Genomic DNA, 26,084 nt, shown 5'->3' with positions numbered 1-26,084 from the left:
TTTTTTTTTGCCTCACTTTTTTTTTTAAATTTTATTTTATCGATATACATTGTGGTTGATTATTGTTACCCCTCACCAAAACCTCCCTCCCTCCTCCCTCTCCTTCCTCCCCGTCAACAATGTCCTTTCTGTTTGCTTGTTGTATCAACTTCAAGTAATTGTAGTTGTTATATCTTCTTCTCTCCCCCCGGTTTTTGTGTGTGTGTGTGTGAATTTATATATTAATTTTTAGCTCCCACCAATAAGTGAGAATATGTAGTATTTCTCTTTCTGTGCCTGACTCGTTTCACTTAATATAATTCTCTCAAGGTCCATCCATGTTGTTGCAAATGATAGTATTTCATTCTTTTTTATAGCTGAGTAGTATTACATTGTGCAGATGTACCACATTTTCCATATCCACTCATCCGATGATGGATATTTGGGCTGGGTCCAACTCTTGGCTATTGTAAAGAGTGCTGCAATGAACATTGGGGAACAGGTATACCTTCGACTTGATGATTTGCATTCCTCTGGGTATATTACCAGCAGTGGGATAGCTGGGTCATATGGTAGATCTATCTGCAATTGTTTGAGGAACCTCCATACCATTTTCCATAGAGGCTGCACCATTTTGCAGTCCCACCAACAATGTATGAGAGTTCCTTTTTCTCTACAACCTCGCCAGCATTTATCGTTCAGAGTCTTATGGATTTTAGTCATCCTAACTGGGGTTAGATGGTATCTCAGTGTGGTTTTGATTTGCATTTCCCGGATGCTGAGTGATACTGAGCATTTTTTCATATGTCTGTTGGCCATTTGTATATCTTCCTTAGAGAAATGCCTACTTAGCTCTTTTGCCCATTTTTTAATTGGGTTGCTTGTTTTTTTTCTTGTAAAGTTGTTTGAGTTCCTTATATATTATAGATATTAATCCTTTATCAGATGTATATTTTGCAAATATTTTCTCCCACTCTGTTGGTTGTCTTTTAACTCTGTTGTTTCTTTTGCTGTGCAGAAGCTTTTTAGTTTGATATAATCCCATTTGTTTTTCCTTTGGTTGCCCATGCTTTTGGGGTCGTATTCATGAAGTCTGTGTCCAGTCCTATTTCCTGAAGTGTTTCTCCTATGTTTTCTTTAAGAAGTTTTATTGTTTCAGGGTGTATATTTAAATCCTTGATCCATTTTGAGTTGATTTTAGTATATGGTGAGAGGTATGGATCTAGTTTCATTCTCCTGCATATGGATATCCAGTTATCCCAGCACCATTTGCTGAAGAGGCAGTCCCTTCCCCAGTGAATAGGCTTGGTGCCTTTGTCAAAGATCAGATGGCAGTAAGTGTGTGGGTTGATTTCTGGATTCTCTATTCTATCCCATTTTTCAGTGTGTCTGTTTTTATGCCAGTACCATACTGTTTTGGTTTATTATAGCTTTGTAGTACAGCTTAAAGTCGGGTAGTGTTATGCCTCCAGCTTTATTTTTTTTGCTCAGCATTGCTTTGGCTATGCGTGGTCTTTTATTATTCCATATAAATGTCTGGATAGTTCTTTCCATTTCTGAGAAAAACGTCTTTGGAATTTTGATGGGGATTGCATTGAATTTGTATATCACTTTGGGTAGTATGGACATTTTCACTATGTTGATTCTCCCAATCCAAGAGCATGGGATATCTTTTCATCTTCTTGTATCCTCTCTAATTTCTCTCAGCAGTGGTTTGTAGTTCTCATTATAGAGATTTTTCACCTCCTTGGTTAACTCAATTCCTAAGTATTTTATTTTTTTGGTGGCTATTGTAAATGGGCAGGCTTTCTTGATTTCTCCTTCTGCATGTTCACTATTGGAGAAAAGAAATGCTACTGATTTTTGTGTGTTGATTTTGTATCCTGCTACTGTGCTGAAATCATTTATCAATTCCAACAGTTTTTTGTAGAGGTTTTAGACTGTTCGATATATAGGATCATGTCATCTGCAAACAGGGACAGTTTGACTTCATCTTTTCCAATCTGGATGCCCTTTATTTCCTTCTCTTCTCTGATTGCTCTAGCTAGTACTTCCAACACTATGTTGAATAGGAGTGGTGAGAGTGGGCATCCTTGTCTAGTTCCTGTTCTTAAAGGAAAAGCTTTCAGCTTTTCCCCATTCAGGATGATATTGGCAGTGGGTTTGGCATATATGGCTTTAATTATGTTGAGATACTTTCCCTCTATACCTAACTTATAGAGGGTCTTTGTCATGAATGAGTGTTGAATTTTATCAAATGCTTTTTCAGCATCTATAGAGATGATCATATGGTCCTTGTGTTTGACTTTATTAATATGGTGTATCACATTTATTGATTTGCGTATGTTGAACCAACCTTGCATCCCTGGGATGAATCCCACTTGATCGTGGTGAATAATTTTACGTATGTGTTGCTGAATTCTGTTTGTTAGTATTTTAGTGAGGATTCTTGCATCTATATTCATCAAGGATATCGGCCTGTAGTTTTCTTTTTTGGTTATATCTTTACCTGGTTTTGGTATCAGGATGATGTTTGCTTCATAGAATGAGTTTGGGAGATTTGCATCCGTTTCAATCTTTTGGAATAGTTTGTAAAGAATCGGTGTCAATTCCTCTTTGAATGTTTGGTAAAATTCTGCTGTGAATCCATCTGGTCCTGGGCTTTTCTTTGTTGGGAGCCTTCTGATAACACCTTCAATCTCCTTTATTGTTATCAGTCTGTTCAAATTTTCTACATCTTCATGGTTCAGTTTTGGGAGCTTGTGTGTGTCCAGAAATTTATCCATTTCCTCCAGATTTTCAAATTTGTTGGCGTATAGTTGTTTATAGTAGTCTTGAATGATTCCTTGTATTTCAGATGAACCAGTTGTAATATCGCCTTTTTCATTTCTAATTTTTGTTATTTGAATCTTCTCTCTTCTCTTTCTTGTTAGCCATGCTAATGGTTTGTCAATTTTATTTATCTTTTCAAAAAACCAACTTTTTGATTCACTGATCTTTTGTATTGTTTTTTGGGTTTCAATTTCATTAAGTTCTGCTTTGATCTTAATGATTTCTTTCTGTGTGCTAACTTTAGGTTTGGGTTGTTCTTGTTTTTCTAGTTCTTTAAGGTGAAGTGTTAGGTTGTTCACTTGCCATATTTCCTTTCTTCTGAGGAGAGCATTTAATGCAATAAATTTCCCTCTTAATATTGCTTTTGCAGTATCCCACAGGTTTTAGTACGATGTATCATTATTTTCATTAGTTTCAATAAATTTTTTGATTTCCTGCTTGATTTCTTCTTGGACCCATATGTCATTAAGTATAATGCTGTTTAATTTCCATGTGTTTGTATAGTTTCCAGAGATTCGTTTGTTATTTATTTCTAGTTTTAATCAATTGTGGTCTGAGAAAATACATGGGATAATTCCAATTTTTTTGAATTTATTGAGACTTGATTTGTGATGTAATATGTGATCTATCCTGGAGAATAATCCATGTGCTGATGAGAAGAATGAATATTCTGAGGTTGTTGGATGGAATGTTCTGTAGATATCTGCCAAGTCCAATTGGTCTAGAGTATTGTTTAGATCTTGTGTTTCTCTACTGATTCTTTGCCTAGACGATCTGTCTAATATTGACAGTGGGGTGTTCAGGTCCTCTGCTATTATGGTATTAGTGTCTATTTCCTTCTTTAGGTCTAATAGAGTTTGTTTTATAAATCTGGCTGCTCCAACGTTGGTTGCGTACATATTTATGATTGTTATGTCTTCTTGATGCATCCGTCCTTTTATCATTAAGTAGTGTCCCTCATTGTCTCTTTTTATGGTTTTTAGTTTAAAGTCTATTTTGTCAGATATAAGAATAGTTACTCCAGCTCGTTTTTCTTTTCTGTTTGCATGGTAAATCTTTTTCCATCCTTTCACTCTTAGTCTATGTGAATCTTTATGAGTGAGGTGGGTCTCTTGTAGGTAGCATATAGTTGGGTCCTCCTTTTTAATCAAGTCAGCCAGTCTGTGTCTTTTGATTGGGGAATTTAAGCCTTTTACATTGAGTTGTTATTGAAAGGTGTTGATTTATTCCTAGCATTTTATTGGTTGTTTTGTTGTCTTAGGTGTCTTTTGTTCCTTGCTGATTTACTGTTTGGTTTCTGTGTTTGTTGGTTCCTTAGGTTGTAGATAGTGTTTTTGTTTGTTTGTTTTCTCTTCATGAATGCCATTTTTATTATACTACTGGGTTTTGATTTTTCGTGGGTTTTTATGGCAGTGGTAGTTATTTTTCAGGAACGAAACCCAGTACTCCCTTTAAGATTTCTTGTAAGGGTGATCGTGTGGTAGTGAACTCTCGCAGTTTTTGTTTGTCTGAGAAATATACTATTTACCCTTCATTTTGGAAGGATAGCCTTGCAGGGTAGAGTATTCTTGGCTGGCAATCTTTGTCTTTTAGTATTTTGAATATCTCATTCTAACATTTTTTCGAGGCAGATCTATGGTGACAAATTCCCTCTATTTTTGTTTGTCTGAGAAAGTCTTAATTTTTCTTCCGCTTTTGAAGGATAATTTTGCAAGGTAAAGAATTCTAGGTTGGTGACTTCTCTCAACATTTTAAATATTTCACTTCACTGTCATCTCACTTGCATGGCTTGATGAGAAATTGGAGATAATTTTCATCTTTGTTCTTCTATAGGTAAGGTTTTTCCCCCTCTGTCTTTCAGGATTTTTAAAATTTCTCTTTGATTTTGTATCATTTAAAAATGCAATGCCTAGATATACTTTTTGTTTGTTTGTTTGTTTGTTTTTCTTAACATTTATCCTGCTTACTGTTCTCTGAGCTTCCTGGATCTGTGGTTTGGTGTCTGACAATAATTTCAGAAAATTTCAGTCTTTATAGTCTCAAGTATTTTTTCTGTTCCTTTTCGTATTTCTTCTCCTTCATATATTCCTATTATGTGTCTGAAACACCTTTTGAATTTGTCTCACAGTTCTTCGATATTCTGCTATGTGTTTTTTTAAGGTATTTTTTTGTTTGCTTTTCAGTTTAGTAGGTTTCTTTTGAGATGGTCTCAAGCTCAGAGACCCTTTTCTCTGTTGTATATAGTCTACTAATGAGCCCATCAAAGGCATTCATCATTTCTCTTACATTTTTTAAAAAATTAATTTTAATTTAATTTTATTATTTTTTTACATTCTATCATGCTGTTGCAGAGCAGTTGGGAGGGAGAGGGAGAGGGGAAACGGGGAGGAAATTTGATGGAAGGAGGAGGAAGGAGGAGCAGGGTTGAGCCTGTGGCACCCCCCACATTCCCACAGGGGAGACCAGGGGGACTTCTAGTGGTGGCTTGGTCATTGCCAGGCTGGGTGCAGATGTCAAGGGAGTGTGGCAATAGCCCTTGCCTCCCACCACCCCAGCTTGGGAGCCCAGGGCCCTTCTTGCTGCAGCTTGGTGGTTGTCGCTCGGCTGGCTGCAGGTGTCAGGGGTGTGTGGCTGAGGCCTTTGGGCCCCCACTGCCCTGGCTTGGGAGAGCCTGGGGCACTTCTTGCAGTGGATCAGTGGTCATTACTGGGCTGGCTGCGAGTGTGGGGGTGTGTGACTGAGGCCCTCGGCCCCCCACTGCCCCAGTTTGGGAGAGCCTGGGGCACTTCCTGTGGTGGCTTGGTGGTTGTCACTGGGCTGGTTGCTTATTTTGGGGGTGTGTGACTGAGGCTCTTGGTCCCCCATCACCCTGGCTCTAGAAAGCCCAGGGCACTTCCTGTGGCAGCTTGGTGGCCATCGCTGAGGTGGTTGCGTGTGTCAGGTAGGTGTGGCTGAGACCCTCAGCCCCCACCCTTGGGACTAGTTATGGGTGTTGAGGGGCATAGCTGAGGCCCCTGGCCCTCCTCCCTTTCTGACTTGGTAGCCCAGGGGACTTCTAGTCCTTCTAGGTGTCATAGGTATTCTTTGTTGACATGAGACCTTTACTAGTTACTATCAAACTTTGTCTCTGATCTGTGGGTATTTTGTGCTTTTTCTTTAAGTTCTGTGTTGGATTATTTCCTGTTCCTACCACTTAAATGCTGCACTGGAACTAATGTGTTGTCCTTTGCTTACTTCTAAAATGGGGGAACTTCCTGTGGGGGCCAGTACTTGAGCTGTGTGGTTGAGCTAAATTGCTGCTTTGCTGCTGATTCCCTGGGGAAGGCTTTTTGTGCAGCTCAGGTTTTAATGGTTGACTTTATAGGTACTTCCAGGTCGAGTGAAATCCAGTGTACCTGGGTTGTGTAGAAACTCTGGTCTGGGCCTGAGTCTTTACATCAAATGTACCCCATGCAATTCTGTATTCCTGACCAGTCTCCTGAGTGGTCCTGTGCTGATTGTGGTGCAGATCAGCTGTCCTTGCTGTGCCCCAGTGTTCCCCCAGTGGCCCATCTCCCCCACCGCCTGTGCTCCAAACATTTCCCATGGGACAGGCTGTGCTCCAGTCCCTTGCGATGACTCACTGGCCTCTGAATGGCTCCTTTTTTTCAGTTGTTGTGGCTCCTCGCTCTTATCTGGGTCCACAGGAACCTTATTAGTGGTCTTGCTGGCCTGGGGGCCACCAGGACCCTCTTCTCCCCTACCACCTCCAAGCAACTTCATCCAAAAGGCACAGCTGTGGCTTTTGCCAGTTCCTGCTCCTTGCACTCAGCAGCTCCAGGCTGGAAGTGGCTGGGATTTGAAATGGCCCAAGCAGTTTTTTCTTTCTCTCATCATGGCTTCTCCTGCCTTCATGCACTCCGTACATTACTCCTCCTCTTCCCCTGAGCTCTAGTGGCCCCAGCTTGGCTATCGTTGCCTTTTTATAGTTGTAGATTAGTTGATTCATGGGAGAGAGTGATGCTGGGGACTGTCTATTCTACCATCTTTACTGGAAGTGTTACAATGTTTTTTATCTCTAGCATTTCTTTTCAGCTCTTTCTTAAAATTTCCATCTTTCTGCTTATATTGCCCATCTGTTCTTTCATGCTGTCTAATTTATTCATTAGAGCCCTCAGCATATTGATCATAGCTCTCTTAAATTCCCAGTCTGATAATTTTAATATTCCTATCATATCTGAGTCTGGTGCTAATGCTTGCTCTGTTTCTTTAAACTGTGTTTGCCTTTTATATCTTGTAATTTTTTATTGATAGCCATATATGATGTACTGGGTAAAAGGAACAGCTGTAAATAGGCCTTTAGAAATGCAGTGGTGAAATGTATGTGTGTGTGTGTGTGTGTGGATGGGAGGGGTGAGTAGCATTCTATAATTCTTTTTTTTTTTTGGTCGTTTTTTCGTGACCGGCACTCAGCCAGTGAGTGCACTGGTCATTCCTATATAGGATCCGAACCCGCGGCGGGAGCGTCGCCGCGCTCCCAGCGCAGCACGCTACCGAGTGCGCCACGGGCTCGGCCCAGCATTCTATAATTCTATAATTATGTTACAGTCTTTTAGTGAGCCTGTGCCTCTGGACTGAACTTCACATGTGCTTATTTTTTTCTCTGCCTCCTGTCTCATTTGTGGGATGGGATGGCTAGAGTTCTCTGGAGTTAGGTATTCCCTTCCTCTAGGTCAGTTACATTCCAACAAAACCCCAGCAGGTTAGGCTCTGATTAAACAGTTTCTCTTGAGGGTAGACTTTACTATGAAGTTCACATTCCTTTCCCCTTTCCCTTGCCAGAAGTGCTAGGGGATTTTTCTCAGATATTCATTGTAAGAACCTGTAAAGTTCCAGGAGGTAAAACTCACAAAAGTGTGGGGGCCACCTGATGACTGGGTCCCCCTAGAGTTTTTATCTCTCAAATTTGTCCACACCGAGCCTCCAGTAACTCATCAAGTAGAGTTCAGGTTTCCCTACCTGGACACTGGTTCTCATGGAGGTTTCTCTCTGGTAAGTTGTGATTCTCTGTATTTGTCTGCAAGTATCTCTAATTTTAAGCACAGCCATTTGCCCTGTGATCCCACTTCTGTGACAGATCTAAGAAGAGTTGTTGATATTTCAGTTTGTTCAGCTTTTTACTTGCTGTTAGGATGCAGTGGTGACTTCCAAGCTTCTTACCTGCCAGACGGGAAACTGGCAGTCTGTTTCATATGTTTTTGCTCACCAGAGGGTATCTACAGCAGAAGTGGCTCTCAATGATCGGGTGAAAAACAGTATATTCTGTAGGTATCAATTAGCCTTTTTCTAGCACCTATTTCCTTGCTCAGCGGGCTCACATACAAAGTACATAATGGCAGGAATATATGTTTTTCTAAGAGTCACCAAGGCTAATCTACTCAAACCTGCCAAAAGCCAAGATCAGTGCTGAGCGACTAATATGGTACCATTGCCTGGGGGCCCAGCAAGCTATCTGGTAGCAGGTTTATTACAATAGACCACTTCCATCATGGATAGAACAACAATTACCCTCAGTGGAATAGATACTCATTTTAAATACAAATTTGCTTTTTCTGTCTATAATGCTTTTGCCAAGACCACCATTTGTGGACTTACTATATTCCTTATTTCTTGTCATGATATACAATTCAACATTGTTTCTGACCAAAAATCTTATTATACAGTAAGAGAAGTTAAACAATGGCTTATATATGTGATCTTATAAATATGTGATTCATTGGTCTTAACATATGTACCATCCTCCAGAAAAAACTAACCTGAGAGACAGTAGAATAAGAATCGTATGGAAGACTTAGCTATGACATTAGCTTGGTGACCACACATTACAGGTTTAAAATGCTGTCTTAAAAGAGGATGTATAAGCTTTTAACTGTGATTAATATATGATGCTCCTTCTCTAATAGCCAGAATACATGGAAAGGAACCAAGAGATGAAAGTGAGAGTGGCTTCTCATGCCAATATCCCACAGGCAAAATGTGCGTTTTGTATTACTGGTAGTTAACTTTATAATTAAGTTTTAATGTTATAATATATCCATATGGATTGAGACTGAAAAAGAAGGAATTAATACCCCAAAATGAGCACAGATACTAATGGGACTTTGAGTGTTCCCTTTTTATGGAGAGGTTAAGTGTGTCTTCATTTATATGAGTTACAGTGCATCCTATTAAGTGGAAGCTTAATATTCTTTTTGTGGTTTAGAAGGTTAAATATGGGCAAAAGCATTTGCGTGGATGCTGAGTATCCAAAGTGGACTGTGCTAGTTCTCAGCATGACTCCCAGTTTTCTAAGCTTTCCCCTGTGCTACAAGGTTGGAAGTCTGAAAACTACATTTCCTAGACTCCCTACTGGCAGGGTTCTGCAAATGAGAAGCATTCATACACAAATTTGAAAAGCATAGGGGAAAGAAGGCCATTGTTCCTGTGATATTGTGATATAAGAAATACATATCTTGGTCTTTGTCCTGTTTTCTGGCATACTGTTCCTAAAACTGTTGGAGTCTCCAAAGTGATAAGTGTCTTTTTGTATACTAATGAGATGACTCATGCCTAGGGGTTCCTGGATAGCTTCAGGATGTGGCCTGGTTGCCAGTATACCAACTATGTGATTTGAGGATTGGAACTTTCAGTTCCAACCAGACCTCCTGGAAGGGAAGAGGGGATGAAGGTTGAGTTAATCAACAATGGCAAATGATATAATCATTCATGTCTATTAATGAGGCCTCCATAAAACCCCAAAAGACAGGGTTTGGAGAGGTTCTAGACTGGAGGTGCTGGGAGCATGGTATGCCCAGAGAGGGCTTGGAAGCTCTTCACCCACTCCCACATATCTTGTCCTATGCATTTCTTCCTAACCAGTAATCTAGAAAATAAATTGTTTTCCTAAATCTTGTTAGTCATTTGAACAAATGATCAAACCTGAGGACAGTGCTGTGAGAACCGCTGATACATAGCTGGTAAGAAACACAAGCAAAAACCTAGACCTGCAACTGGCATCTGAAGTGAGGGCTGTCTTGTGGGACTGAGCCCTTAACTTGTGGGATCTGATACTATCTCCAGGTAGATAGCATCAGAATTGAGTTAAATTTTTGTACACCTAGTTGGTATCCACAGAGAATTGGAGAACTGCCTGGAAAAACCCACACAACCAATGTTGGAAGTGAAGTATTGAGAGTAGTGTGAGTACAGAGACAAATAAAACGGTTTTGTTTGGTTTTGTTTTCCTTACAGTTCTCCTCTAGCAGGTAGATAAATGGGCAGACAGTAGATGAGACATTTGTAGGGGTTTCAGGGAGAGTTCCTGCAAATTCTCCACTTTGCTGCTGCAGGAGGTGGCTCCTCTGTGATTTCTGAATCTCTGGATTTATTGAAAGCCAGCAGCAGTTCTTTCTGAACTTCCACTCTCCTCCTGCCCCCCTTCCAAATCCCTTCTTACTTGAAAGACCTAGAGTAGCTTCTGCTTTCCTGACTGAACCCTGACTAAACTTAAAAGTGCTAGGCACTCAATAATAATTAGCTATTACTCAGGTCTATGGGAACAGAAAAACTGAACAGCATATCTATTTACTTTCTTACCTCATCAGATTTTCTTTTTTCATTTTCCAGTTCTTTAAGTAGGGTCTCTTGCTGCTGAATTCTGGATTGTTGCTGAGAACTGGTCATTTTCAGTTGGTTCTCTTTATCCTGTAAGGTTCTCACTTGACTTTGTAGCTCATTTACATTCTGCTGTAGGAGTTTCCTGAGGGCGATTAATGTACATTAAGTCACACTGTGAATTGCCAAGCTTTACAAATGAAACCCAGATCTAAAAATTTTATACCATCACAGGGGATTTTTTTTGTTGTTGTTTAATGAGGTAGGGTATGTGTTCATAAGATAAAGGGATCAACACAGGGAACTTCCTCCATGGTAGAAACTTTTCTTAGTTCTCTCTTCTGCTCATCACTTATTAAAACAAACCTGTGAGGAAGAAACATTTTTCCTTATTTCAGAGATGGGGAAATGGTGGAGCAGAGAACAAGGCAGAGGTAGACCTCTAATCATGAATCCCATATTCTTTCTTCTACACTGCTTTACAAGTTAACCTTTGACCTTATGGGTTCAATATAGGGATGTTAGTTATATCAAAGGAAAAAATTACAACACATTTATTTTAAAGATCTTAGTTGGCTTTGCTAAAAGATGGCAGTTCCAGGTTCTTGGTCAAACTGTGAAGAAAAATCTTGCACAGGATCAAGCGAAACAAAAGGAAGAGGGGAACAGGCTGATGGAACATTCCAAAAATAGGACTTAACTGTAAAGCGAAAGTACATGCAGAAAGACGCGCAGGCATCTCTGCAAAGGAGGAATGCCCTGCAGATTCTTAAGGGGAAAATTTATATGTTCTGGGATGGGGGTGTTTCTTTATCCTAACTAAGGTGAGGAATATTTGTCTGTGAGGGAGGATCTAGGGTAATTAAGGCCTAATAGGCAGATGAGATGTGAGTTTACATCAGCTTCCTGTCATGCATCCCTGAGTTTCTGAAGTTTTTTGGTCATGTGCAGTGTAGTCACTCTTCCCTTAACTTTGTCCTTTCCAGTTTTATATCACAGGTGGAAGGTTGTATAGTGGTTGTCTGCACTTTTGTTCCTTCTAGTGTGCGGGTGTGGCAGTTTTTGTAATCTGCAAAGTTCCAGGTGTAGCATGCTGATTGGTAGGGTGGTCAAGCTGTCATCAGCTCATTATGGGTTCATTAACTGCCAGGCAAGGAGGCAGTTATTGCCGAGTCTGAATATTTATGGGTAGCCTCCCTAGGGCATGTCCCTGTTCTGTCCTGCCTCGGCTTTACTGCAATTCTACAATCAGGCAATGCTTTATTCCATAAAACAGAATAACTGTTCAATGAACTGAGCAAAAGAGGTTGACATTATAGACATAAAAAGGACTGGAAAAAAGAAGAAACAAAGAACAAACAGCAGACTGTTCATTTCAAAGTCACTTTCCTTGTAAGGTGGGGACAGGGACAGAAAATAGAAAAATAACTGATTATTTAACATCAGGTTACTTTAGGCTAGCCTTTTTGTGTAAGGATTAAAGCAGAGGGAACTTCACTTCCTATTGAAGATTGAAACTGGCCTATTTAGGAAACTGGGAGTTATTTCTCTTTCCTAGTTTCTCAGAAGGTCAGATGACAACTTAGTTTGGGTTTGGCAATGTGGAACTTTAGCTGGGGTGACTCCATTTTTATTTTTAGTCTGGTCTGTGGGGGGCTAATGCAGAAACTTAGTCCAAAACAATGGCCTCCTATAGTTTTAACAGTTACAAATACTATTGATACTAATGCACACATGTTAACACTGCTATAGCCAAATCATGAACGAGCCTGCATTCGATGAGGAAATTCACCTCTTTCCAAAAGAGGGCCATTAGCACTTTGCTCCTTCAGAGAGTCTCAGCAGGCTACAGTTTGTGGAACGAGTTTCTGAGGATTTCAGGCCAAGGTTCTCTGGACTTAGGAGATTCATCTTGAAGAATATGATGATGATAATGATGAAATAGTATTGCTGGGCAAAATTCTCACCTTCATGCTAGGGCAGTAGAATGCTAACATTGGACGAATAACTTCAGTGTTCTGAGAAACCAAACGATTATTGGGGGAAGGTTTATATTTGAGACATGGGCTCCTGTCTCTCCTCCTTCCATTCTTCTCCTCATGTTTCTTGGATGTAAGTGCAGGCTCTCCAAGGACTGCTATAACTTACTTTCTACCATTCACACCCACCCCTGCACCATCCCCTATTTCATCTAATTCACTCTATACCTGAGTAATTCCTTGCTATTATTGACTTCTTCTTTTTGGTTTCATTCTCAATTTCTGATCAAGGGACCAGACTAAGAGATAAGCCTTGGAACTGAAAGGAAAGTTTTAATTTGCTGGAACTAAAAAAAAAAACCTTGAGTTATCTGCAGTAAAATTTGAGAGTTGAAAACTGGAATTGAAAAGTAGGAAGTCAAAATTAAAAGAGCAACTTAGAAATATGTTAGAAAGTAACTGATATATATAGATAGAGTTTGAAAAATAAAAGACTAACAAATAAACCAGTCCTGCCAGTGAATAAAATTAAGAAATCTGTGGATTGATAAGGCTCCCTATTTTCCAATCCATCCTTTACATAGAAGCCAGAGTGCTCTTTCTAAATCACAATCTAATCATGTCACTCCCTCTGCTTAAAATCCTTCAGTGGCTCCCTGTTATTCTCAAGGTAAAGTCCAACTGTTCAATGTGGCTTGTTGGACTCCGCATGAACTAGGTCTAGTTTACCTTTCTAGCCTCATTTCCTTGCCACTCCCCTGACCCCAAACAGTTTGTTCCACCAATGAACTTTTTTCACTTCCTCAAATAAGTCATACTCCACACTATTCCTCTCCCCACCCCAAACTCCAACCTTTTCCTTATCTTCTTCCAGTCCTTCCTTGTCTAATATTCTCTACCTAGCTTCCCCATACCAACTACTTTACTCTTACCTTAAATAGCTTCCCTTGAGGAAGGCTTTCTTAAGCTCCCTAGCTCCATAAGTGTTCCTGCTATGTACCATCACAGCAACTGGAAACCTCCTTTAGTATAAAACACTTACACTTCATTGCAGCTGCAAAGTCTTGTGTACAAGGACATTTATTATAGCATTATTTATAATAGCAAAAAAGTCTAAAAGCCCTATTACCTAAATTATGACATATCTATGTAACAAAATGCTATACAACTGCTTAAAACGACACTATGAAACAATAAGCTAAAAACAAGTAGATGAAAAATCGCACATATTTGGAGATAAACAAAACACTTGTAAATAAAAATGAGTCAAAGAGGAAGTCTCACAATAAATTAAAAATATTTTGAACTAAATGAAATAAAACTTACAAAATTTGTGGGATAGAGCAAAAGCAGGGAAATTTGTAGTATTAAATGCATATATTATAAAGGAAGAAAAATCTAACATCAATATTCTAAGCTTCCACCTTAGGAAACTAGAGAAAGAAGGGCATTATAAACCTAAGGCAAGCAGAAGGAAAAAATAATAAAAATGAAAGTATTAATCAATGAGATTGAAAATAGTAACACAGAGAGAAAATCAATGAAACCAAAAGTTGGTTCTTTGAAAGGATCAATAAAATTGATGAACCTCTACCCAGGCTAACCAAGAAATAAAGAAGACATACATTACTAATACCAGAAATGAAAGAGGGATCATGACTACTGATCCCATGGTCATCAAAAGGATAATAAAGGAATATTATGAACAACTCTATGCCCACAAATTTGGTAACTTTGATGAAATGAACCAATTCCTTGAAAGACACAAACTACCAAAACTCACACAGGGAGAAAGAGATAATCTGAATAAGCCTGTATTTACTAAAGAACTTGAATCACTAATTAATAACTGTGACGAGGTAGATTGATTTAGCTTATGCCATTTTTACTGTTTGAAAAGTGTTCTTGTTTGAAAGCCCCCCAACACCTGTGGTGAAAATTGAAGGTTAAAAATTGTCCTGTTCTTTGAAAAATTTTTAGTTCTTCCTGCCTTTGCTGTTTCCCACCTATGCTGTCCCTGACTGATAACACCAAGAGCTGTATCCAGAGGTATCTAGACAACCTAAGGAGGAAACCGCCCTGTGGAAGTCTGCAGAAGTTTTTGCCGTCCCTGAGTGATTATTAACTGGCTTCTTTCAGCTTCTGTTATCAGCTTGCGCTAGGCCTCCCTAAACCTCCTCCTCCCGCCAGGAGGGTATGTATGTATGTATGTATGTGTGTAACTATATGATAACTGTAAGTATGTGACTATATGATTTTTCGCCTGTGTAACTATGTGCCTTTAAAAGACCCCTTAAATTTAAACTCAGGGCTGCTTCCTTCCAAGACTTTTTTTGGAGGAACAGTTGCTGGCCGGCCAATAAAAACCCCCTTTTAAATTCTCAGTTGGGTGTTCTGGTTCCTTTTCCGCGTGGCAGCCTCACAACATAACCTTCCGAAAAATAAAGCACTAGGCCAAAATGGTTTCCCTGTGAATTCTACCAAGCATTTAGGTAAGAATGATACCAGTTCTCTACAGTTTCTTCTTGAAGGAGAGGGGATACTTCCTAATTCTTGGAGGCACGCATTATCCTAATTCCAAGACCAGATAAAGACATCACAAGAAAGGAAAAGTAAAGACTAACATCTCCCATAAACATGTCCAAACTCAATGTGACTTGTTAGGTCCTGCATGACCTAGGCCTACCTTACCTTTCTAGCCTCATTTTCTTGCCACTTACCCTATCCCCAAACATATTGTTTTAGCCAAACAAACTTTTTTCACTTTACTGAAGATGATGATGATGATGACAACAACAACAATAACATCAAATATTACAATAAAAACAATAACACTTTCTTAGTGTAGTGGCTTTGTAACGTCGTTTTCAACTTGGCTAGGATAAACAATGTTTCCCAGAATTCCTTCCATGTATGTTTCTGGTTAGAGTGGACCATGAGAGATAGATTTGTGCAAGATTTAGAAGCACTTTGTTTTTTATGCTTGGAAGGTTGGAGCAGGCACTTCTGTAGTTCATACACATTGCCACATATTGTTACCGACAGGACAGGCTCGGCTTGCCTTCTTGCATTAAACAAATGACCTGAAAGTCCAAAAGTTGATGCAAGGACTGGAAGGTTTATTCAGATTACTGGTACTCAACTAAATGTCTAACCAAGCAAACAAAGAGAAGAGGAGCAGTGGGGTCCAGTTTAGCCTATTCTCAATTGGCGGGGCCAAACTATTCCATTAACAGTAATTGATAAAAGCAGTTCTCCCCACTGTTTTCAGCATAAAGAAGAAAAGCATCGACTAGATTTAAATCAGAAAAACAAAGCATAGCCAGGAGCCCTCCAGGGTGCACCTATACAGAAGTGGATTCAATCCAACCAAACAGCAGAAGAGGGCTCAGAAAATCAGAGAAAGGTAAAGAGAATAAAGTATTGCCTTGTCAGAATTTAGGCCAGGGACTCCAGGAGAGATCTACCATCAGCAGAGACACAGGAGCAAAATAGTCCCGGTGGCCACTTGCCTCTTGCAGCTAGAGTCTTCTCTGGTGTCCAAAGCGTTCCAATTTTTGTCAGTGATTAAATTAGGCTCTCGGATTCCAAAGTCATAGAAATAAACAATGTACTCAACAGTAAAGCAAGCAACGCTTTATTAAAAGAGGAGATAGACTTATGCATAAGGGGCGTAGCGACAGTAAAGCTAGCCCCCCGAGGGGAGCTGTTCAGGGTCTTTTATAGAGAAAGGAGTTAAGGGGTACAGGCGAGTGTCACTGGAGGTGGTCCGTTCTGTTCTTCCTGGTTGCGTCATGGGCGCATGCTCAGTAGGTCCAAAATGGCAGTGGTGTTGATCATTGTCACCCCAGGAGGGTCACTGTAGCAGTCACCTTGATGCTTTGTGCACAGGTGGGAATTCCTAAAGGGGTCTTAAGGTTAATCTGTAACTTTTACAATTATAGTAAACAAGCCTTGGGGAGGGGTTCTTGCAACTCAGTAAATATCTGTTTCCTCTCTTATCTCAGTCTATTTTGTCAGGGCAGCCCATGGGTTAATCATTTGCCCTGGGGGTCTCATGACTGAGGAGTGGAAAAATAACAAAGTCTCCTCTGCAGGGAAAATGGAGTCAGTTTGGTTCACAGGTCTAGCCTTACTCTGTTTCAATATCTGCTGCTCACCTTGGTGTGAGGCAATAGCCAGGCCTACAACTGCTCCACCTTCCCTTGGATCCTTTGTCACCTTCTCCAGCTCCTGGGTCAGATGTCTACTTAGCTCCTTGATGAAGGGGGCCAGCTTCTCCCGTGGGACACCTACTGTCAAGGCTGGAGGCACTTCGGACTAATATGGGTTACAGTCCATCCTCGTGGGGTCCAGCTTGTGGTTGCTCTTCCTACTTTACATCCATCTTCACTTCCCGATTTGTTTGCCTTGCAGACTTCAAGCTCCTCCAGGATAAGATGCAAAGATGACAGCCATACAGATGGTGTAACCAGCTCCCACAATTGCATAAACCAAATCACTGCAACAAATTTCTTATTAAATATATTCTAAGGGCTGGCCAGTTAGCTCAGTTGGTTAGAATATGGTGCTGATAACACCAAGGCCAAGGGTTCTATCCCTGTACTGGCCAGCCACACACACACACAAAATTCCTCCTACTGGTTTTACTTCTCTGATTGAATCCTGACTGATACAAGTGCTTATTATGTGCCAGGATATATATCATGTCATTGTAATAGCAAGAAACTTGGAAAAAATATAAATGTCCAACAATAAAGAATTCATTAAATAAATTACGTCATATCATTAATACAATACTCTAAAAGAAGATTTAATGTCAGCTAAATGGATCATAATAGCTTAAGTGAAAAAGTAGGTTACAATCTAAATATCTAAATTGAGGTTACTCTAGCCAGCTGCCAAAAAAAAAAAAAAAAGTACATTGAGGTTTCTTTCCTCCAGATTACAAAACAATATATACTATACAGTCTTATTTTGGTGGAATGATTTCCCTGGATATTTCATTTTCCTACACTTAGTTTAAATATTGTGTCTACCTATTTCTTCTTGAAAATCTTCATGAAAGGTATATAGAACTGGTATTCCCACTTTAGAGATGAGGACACCAAGCTTTGGAAAAGTTAGACTGCCTTTTTCATTGTTCAGTTCTTTAATTATATCTTTCATTTCTTTAAAAAATTTCAAATAGTTGTTTGACAATCTGTTCTTCATCATTCCAATTGCTGAAGTTCTTGTGAGTTATAAATCTAGTGCTTCTTGTTTCTGCTGATTTTCATTCATGGCAGCCAGTTTCCTTTTGGTGTTTGGTGATTTTTGAATGTAAGTTTATATTTGATTTAACTTAATATGTAGAAATCCTTAATATCTAAATTGGGGTTGCTTTCCTCCAGAGATAATTTGGATTTTCTTAGTTCAGCTATCCTACCTTGTGGCAAGCTTCCCCCCATATCTCCTAAACCCAGGACCGACGTTATTTACCCCTTAATTTAGGAATTTGTTCACTACTCATCATTTTGTTTTATATCATTTGCCCTTGAGGATATCTCTTGCTTTCTTGTGAGCAATGCTTTCAAAGTTATGTTTATTGTCATTTATTCAAGATCTAGTTGTATGATAACAGGAGGATATTCTGCCATCCTGCTAGAGGGGGTGGTTGAAACAAGTATTTTTCCACCTCATTTCACCTCATTGAGTGAATTCATTATTCATTCATTCATTCACCCATTCATTTATTTAAATATTCATTCATTTCAGAAATATTTACTGAGTATCTATTGAGTGACAGGTCCTATGCTCGAGCTTCTAACTAGAGCTGAAAGTGAAGTTTCTGAGCTATGAAGTGTAAACATCTGCATATCTTTTCAGTGGCTAAAACCATATTTTTCCTAAACTATAAGTGAATCACTCTGAGCATCATATAAATAAGAAGCATCAATTACTGAAGTTTAGGGCATCCAAGAGGATGCATTAAGTAAGAATCATAATAATAATTGTAATAATTTTGGAAAAAAAAATATACAAAAGCTTCCATCTGGTAGTAGTTTGTTGATGACTAAAATACCTATAAAGTACCTGGAACTACTTTGAAGAAAATCAGCTGATAAATACAAAATACCAACTTTACTATAGTCTGAATTTTGTGCCAGTCATGCCAGAGAGTTAGAAAAGCCAGTCCCAGAGTATCATATTTCATAGGCAATCCAGTCATTCAAGAAAATTTACGAGTGTGACAGGTGAGTCCCAGAACAACAAGAAATAATCTCTGTCTTTGAGAATCCCACACTCTAGTGCAAGGCAAACAGGAAGATAAACAATTAAAATACAGTGTGGCAAGTGCTAGATGTAACTAAGTTTACTTGGGTGGGGACAGAGAGGAAATACTGTATTAGTAAATTGACACTGCTGAAGACAAATCATTGTTAAGCCCACGGGAAGCAGATCTCTGCTCTTCTTACCTCTTTTTTTGTTCTTCCTCATACTGCTGCTTTACTTTAGCTTCACTTTCCATTGCTTCTTCTATCTTTTCCTCTAGTTGCTTCTTCCCTAAAATACAAGTGTCTGTGACACAGACTTTATGAGCATGTTCTAATTTCTGCTGCAGGTCCAGAACCTTCAATGAAAAAATTCACAAGTAAAATATTAAGAAGAGTGTGACCTTTTTTCAAATTAGGGAAATAACCTACAAATATCAAACACAGCAGTGCAGACATACAAATCTAATCTAATATAGTGAGGCTAGATTTATTTTAACTTTAAAATAAATTATGTAACTTTTAAATATACAATACATCCATATTAATTCAATGTGTGTGAAAAATCTCCTTCTCGTCCCCATCCCATTTCCTTCCAGTTTTCCTTCACCAAATAGGTAACCATTGTTGTTAGTTTCTTGTGTACCCTTCCAGAGATTTATTTATGCATATATAAACAAATATCATATAGTTCTTCCCTATACACACAAAAATTTTACACAAATGATGACATAGTATATATAATTATGCATCTTGGCTTTTTTTGTAACAATACACTTGGTAATTTTCCCATATTATATGCACATATAGAGTTTCCTTTGAAGTTGCGGACACGTACCATTCCACAGTAAGGATATAGCATAACTTAACTAGCCCCCTACTAGCAAACATTTAGGCTGATTCCAATCTTTTGTTACTACAAACAATACTGTTACAAACAATGTCTATAGAATAAATTATGAGATGTGGATTTGCTAGAGCAAAGGTTATTAGTATTTGTTTGCTTGATAGATATGCCAAACTGCCTCCATAGGAACTAAACCAATTTAGACTCCCAACAGCAATTTTTGTAAGAGTGCCTAGTTTCTCCAGTGTGGCTAGATTAATGAATAATACCACAAAACAAAGTAGAAGTCTCTTACAAACCAAGTACCTATTAGTATATTGCCTAGCCCCCGGTCGAACTAAAAATATGATTTATAAACTTGAAAGATATATATAAATATATATATATAATTTACATGTTAGATTTAAAATGTCATTTTAAAACATTTTTGTTAAATAAATCCCCTTTTAAATTTGTTTACTTATATTTTTAAACCTTTGTATCACCTAAAATTGTGACTGGTACATAGTAGATGATCAATAAATATTTGTTGAATGAATAGATTTCAGCAGAGTAGCTGTTCTCCCTCTAATGTATTCCTGACACAACAAGGAATCCTTTAAAATGGTTTGGCATCACATTGTCCACAATATTCGGTGAATGACAGTAGATGGCAGCACTTTTCTAAGAGAAGGGCTTCCTGCATGAATCCCAAGCCCTGGTACCTACATCCCTGCAAAGCCCACAGAGCATAGCAGAGGTGAGGTGCAAATGATTCAAGGACAGGGGAAGTGGGCAGCCAGCCATCTGGGGCCAGGTCAAGTTCCTTGGAGCTGCTCCATTTAGTTCTGCCTAGGGAGAATTCTTAAATAAAGAAATTCAGTCTTAATTCCACAGACAAAAGCATCACTCCATTGGCTTCTCTATCAAGGACACATGCCCAACTTTTCAACCTGCCTCCCAGTTTAAGAAAGAACACTTTCAATATTTCTGAAGTCCACTCTATGACCTTCCTTGATTATCCTTCTCTCCCACCAGAGAAAACCAATATCCCAAATTTTGTGTTAATTGTTTTCTTGCTTCTCCTTCTTAATAATATATATCTCTATATGACAGTTTTCATTTTGCACTATTTTGACCTTTTTATCAATGGAATCATACTGTGGTTTTGGAGATTTTTTAAAAATTCAATATTAGCATGTACCTGTAGTTTATTCATTTTCATTGTTGTATGCTAGCAAGTAAATATATAACAACCTATTTATTTGATTGTGTCAGGGGACATATGGGTTGTTTCTAGTTTTCTGCTATTTGGTACAAAGTTACTATGAACATGATTGTATTCCTATCTCCCCATACATTTGTACAGTATAATAGTGTTTCTAGTGTTTATGTAGTAGAAGTGTTAGATTTTATGATATACACACCTTTAACTTGACTAGATAATGCCAAATTGCTTTGCAAAATGTTTATACTAATTTACTCTTCTAACTTAAGTCTGTATACAAGAGTTCCTGATTGCACCAATTCCTCACCGATATTTAGAACTCTAAATTTAAAAATTTTACCAATCTTTATCAATTTTCCCAATTACTTTTTAATAGCATACATATGGTAAAGTAACATACATACATACATATGGTAAATTACATATCTTAAGTAAACTCAATGAAGTTTTACTTGTATAACTACTTGCCATCACCACAGAAAATTCCCTCATGCCCCCTCCTAGTTAATACTCCTCATAAAGATAGCCACTATCCTATCTTCATAGCTTAATTTTATCCATTCATGAACTTCACATAAAAAGAATCATACAATATCAACTCTTTTTTGCTGGCTTTTCTAACTCAACATCAGATTTTTTAGTTTAACTCAGATGGCTGTCATTTACTTTTTGATGTTTGCTTAATATTTATATGGTTTGATGAAGTGATTTTTTCTAAATCTGAGATTTGACTCAGACAAAACTGCACCCTTTTTATCACCCGTATTTATTCCCCACCTCTAGGTCAAAATTGAACTAAAGAATGCCCAGCAGAAGTTATTACACAGTGAAAAGACATGCTTTTCACTCACAGCAGAGTATAAATGTTACATACTACTGCCATCTGGTGTTAGGCAATCTAAAATGCGGGGGCAATATTTCAAAATGGTTCATTTCACAACACAAATCCCCTAAAAAATTACAAAATAAAAATCATAAACACCCAATCCAAATGAGAGAACAAGTCCTTTAAAATTTTAAAGTATAAAACAAAAGTCATATGGCTCAGTCAGTTCTGTAAGTTCATGTTCATAGCTTTAATGAAACTTACCTTTTTAAGGTCACACAATTTAAAACACACAAGATTTACATGAATTGTAGGAGCAGGTAAAAGCAAGAAAGAGGAAACATGGAGAGAGTAAAGAAAAAAATTAGAATTCTATCAATTTTGCAACATATTTATTTCTTAAAATCCTTAAGGAAACAGGATTTCAGTTAGTGGAATTCAGTGCATGCTATTTATTTAGCATGATGATAATTACCTTTCCCTCTGCATCAGCGACTTTAGATTTCTCCTGAGCCAGCTTTTCCTGTAGGTTGTTCCATGATTTAATGCTCTGAGCCTGTTTAAGTACTTCCAGCTCCAGTTCCTTGATTTTCTGCTGACAGTGCTTCCACTCCGCTGTGAGTGAAGAGCATGTCTTTTCACTGTCTAATAACTTCTGCTGAGCATGCTTTAGTTCAATTTTGATCTAGAGGTGGGGAATAAATAAGGGTAATAAAAATGAGCATGGAATGAATGTGAATGTGAGCCAGAATAAGCAGCTTTTAAAGGAGTGCAGTTCCTCAAAAGCTGACAAATACCTATGTCACATGGCTGGTTACCTCTCTGGAGCTGCCATCTGTCAGGGAGGTTTGTCCAAGTTTATCTAGTCAGTTGACAGCTGGATAAAGAAATTTTCCAAAGAGAATATAAATATTTTCTATTCTTTTTTCAATCTACTCCACGCTGGCTTTCATCCCCTCTACCCCAATGAAACTGTTTCTGCCAAGGGCAATAATTGATCTCCCCACTGACAAAATAAATCCAATGGACAACTGACTTAGTAGCATTCACTCCGTCCATCTCAGAAAGTTCTCCTCTCTTGGAGTCTGGGATGCCATCCTGGATTGTATTTACCTCTCTGCTGTTCCTTCCCGGTCTCCTTTGTAGACTCCTCTAATGCTACCCAAACTCTAAATATTATTGGACTACTCCAGGCCTAGAGAGTGGATGATTCTCTCTCTAGGTTCATTCCTATGATTTGAAATGCCATTTTTAGGCCAAAAACTGTCAAAACGAAACCCCTTGATTCTGCCCCTGTCTCCAAAGTTGTTTTTCTCTGTCTTCCCAATTTCAGTAACTGATGCCACCAGCCAACCTTTTGTGCAGGGCAGTAGAAAACTGAAAGTCATCCCTGTGTCTTCTTTTTCCATCATGAGCAACATGCTGTCACTCTACCTTCACAACGTATCTTACATCAATCCATTTATACCATTTTTGCCCCCACCCTGGTCTAGATCATCATCTTGAGCCTGGGCTCTAGCAACAGCCTCTGCACTGTTCCTGCCAGTTCCATTTTTATTCCCTTTTAATCTATTCTCTACACTTCAGCCAAAGTGTTCTTAAAACACGAATTGAACCACATGACTCCCCTGCTTAAAATCTTCCAGTGGTTTCCATCACTCTGGGAACAAATTCCAGCAGCTTGCCTGGTTGTATATGATCTTATCCTTGCCTACCTCTTTCAAACCATCTTGTTATTCCCCCTTCTCCTACTGAACTCCTGTCACACTGATTTCTATTTAGGGCTTCCAACACATCAAACTCTTTCCACTCTTTCCGTTGCCAGGAATGCTTTCCTATTTTCCTCCTCACTGTATGATTGCCTGACTATTCTTCAGGTCTTAGCTTAAATGTCACTTTGCAGGGGGAAATTTTCATGATCATTTAATATGAAGAGTCTCCTTACCCATATCACTGTATCACATTTATTTCCTTTATCAAACATACCACAATTTATAATTAAGCATGCATTTATCTACTTGCTTACCATCTTTAATCCCCATTTTAAATTCTAGGAGAGCAGGGACCATGTTTTTTATTCACTGCTCAATACCCAAGGCCTATCAAAGTGATAGACAGTAGGTGATTAATCAATATTTACTGAACAAGTAAATGAATGATATTCTAAGGAATATCAGAACATGGTGAAATGTATGTACTAGGCAGGTAAGGCTCACAGACACACACACAAAATGTCCTCATGGAAAAGAGAATTCCCTAGCCTCAAAGCTTTTCAACAGAATTAATGGAGATCATAACTGTAATATCCTCCATCTGTGACTTCTGTATATTAACCAATCCAATTCTATCAGCAGGTGAATAGTGTTCAACTTCTTCAAGCATCAGTTTCTTCTTCTGTAATAAGGGGATAATAACTATTTATCTCATAGGATAGTTGTGAAGCTGCATTAAATAAGACAAAGCAATTAAAGCATCAAGAATAGAGCCAGATTCATAGGAAACACTATAAAAGTTAAGTGTTGTTACGCAAGAATCACTCATAGAATATCTACTGTATGTGAAGTATAGAACCAAAGCATATACTAATATTACTATTTTATATTTGTTTGGCTTTCACATTTATGAAGTGACTGGGATTGTTATTTTACCCCATTTTAGAGATGAAAAAAATGAATCTCAAATATAGTTAGCAAATGATAGAGTCAAGGTCTGATTTTCTGATTCTAGTTCAGTATTCCATATTATAATTGACTCTAAACTGTGAAAAACATGTATTTATTATTTCTCTAAAAAGAAAATAATAGAGTAAATCAATAAAGCTAAAAGTTGGTTCTTTGAAAAGCCTAATAAAATGAATAAACTTCTAGTGAGACTGATCAAGGGAAAAGCAACAAAGCATAGGTAACTAATATCACGAAAGTAAAAAAGGACTATCACTATATATATATATGATGAATAAGTTTCTGAAAAAATTTTAAAATTTAGATGAAATGCAAATTTTTTAAAAACTTGACTTTTCATAACTATTAAAGAAACAGAACCAAATTCTACTGGGAAACATTCTCAAAAGACAACTCTAGAATTAGAAGGCTTCAGGGATGAGTTCTTGTAATTATTTAAGAAGAAATCATTGTAATTTTACACAAACTTATCCAGAGAACAGAAAAAGAGGGTGTATAACCCACCTTATTTTCAGAGGCTAGGATAACCTTGATACTAAAATCTGACAAGGGCATTACACAAAAGGAAAATGACAGGCCAGTCCCAGTTTTTCTATTTTTAGGTAGATAGCATACACACCCCTTCAGCAGCAGAGAAATAACTGAGCTCTGTCCTTATTTCGTAGGGAAAAGTTAAAGGAGGAAGCTACCAGATGGCTCACATTGTCCACCCAACTGTGGATCCTACCGAGAATTATAAAGTCGAGGGATTTTAATTTGTCACTGAGACCTTTCAGTAAAGGATGTGCCCACTAAGGTTACCTTAATGTTTTCTTCCTGAAGTAAGCTATTATGTTGCTTTAAGTCCAAGCTCCTTCCTCGCTCGTACTGAAGCTCTTTTTCAGCTGAGTTGCATAGAACCTGGAGCCGGTGCAAATTCTGGCAAAGTTGTGCTTCCTCTTGCTGTTTGCATTTTAGTTTTTCTCCAGATGATGGATACTAAAGCAAACATTTTAAAAGAGAATCATGGGCAATTTGAAAGAATATCTGTAACAAATGGGTTCAAGCTGTCAGAACCAGAACTGTCAGAATGTGATTATTCACATGTAAATGTTTTTGGAGTCTGTGTACCCACGATGAATTATTCTTTTACATTTATTGTTAGTTGATATATATGTTCATATAATTTAACTCCTTTTATATTAGAGGGAAAAGACCAGGGAAATTATGTGAATAATGTGAACAAAAGTGGTAATGCACAGAGACAACTGACCTTTTTATTTTTCATATCAGTGAAGGGCAACAGAAGCATAGGCAATTTTATGGTAAAACATGCTTTAAATTGGGGAGTTTAAAGAGTCAATACGTGAAGAAGTAGAGTGTGAATGTGTGTATGTGTGGTGCCTGTTAGCATAAAGAAAGAGAAAATCTATCAAGAAACCTTAAGTTCTTAGCCTTCCTCATCACTTTCCTTTTACCTGATGATTCTTCAGTTAGTACTCAATACCACCACACTTTTTTAGGGCTGAATAATATTCTGTTGTGTGTATAGATATCTCATCTTCTTTATCCGTTTTTCCATCGATGGACACTTAGGTTGATTCCATAACTTGGCTTTTGTGAATAACGTTGCAATAAAATGCAAGTACTGATAATCTCTTCGACACACTGATTCCAAATCTCCTGGATAACATATAACCAGAAGCAGAATTGGTGGGTCATATGGCAGTTCTATTTCTAATTTTTTGAGGAACCTCCAAACAGTTTTCCACAATGGCTATATTAACTTAAACTCCCACTGACAGTTATGTAAGTGTTCCATTTCTCATATCCTTGCCAACATTTATCTTTTGCCTTTGGATAAAAGC

The 26,084-nt window shown here is 38.2% G+C and overlaps 1 protein-coding gene across 1 annotated transcript in view; it reads right to left on the bottom strand.

The window, feature by feature from the left end:
• The window catches only part of CCDC30 (coiled-coil domain containing 30), a 121,042-nt gene that overhangs the window by 29,542 nt on the left and 65,416 nt on the right, over nucleotides 1–26,084 (bottom strand). Inside the window, 4 exon segments of the mRNA XM_063105740.1 lie at nucleotides 10,426–10,588; nucleotides 18,881–19,035; nucleotides 22,032–22,241; nucleotides 25,039–25,215. Coding sequence (XP_062961810.1) covers nucleotides 10,426–10,588; nucleotides 18,881–19,035; nucleotides 22,032–22,241; nucleotides 25,039–25,215 — 705 coding nt within the window.

Source organism: Cynocephalus volans, chromosome 8, assembly GCF_027409185.1.
Source record: "Cynocephalus volans isolate mCynVol1 chromosome 8, mCynVol1.pri, whole genome shotgun sequence".
In the NCBI taxonomy this organism is placed as follows: domain Eukaryota; kingdom Metazoa; phylum Chordata; class Mammalia; order Dermoptera; family Cynocephalidae; genus Cynocephalus; species Cynocephalus volans.
Note: the sequence above shows the minus strand (reverse complement) of the source record. Positions and strands in the feature narration are given on the sequence as shown.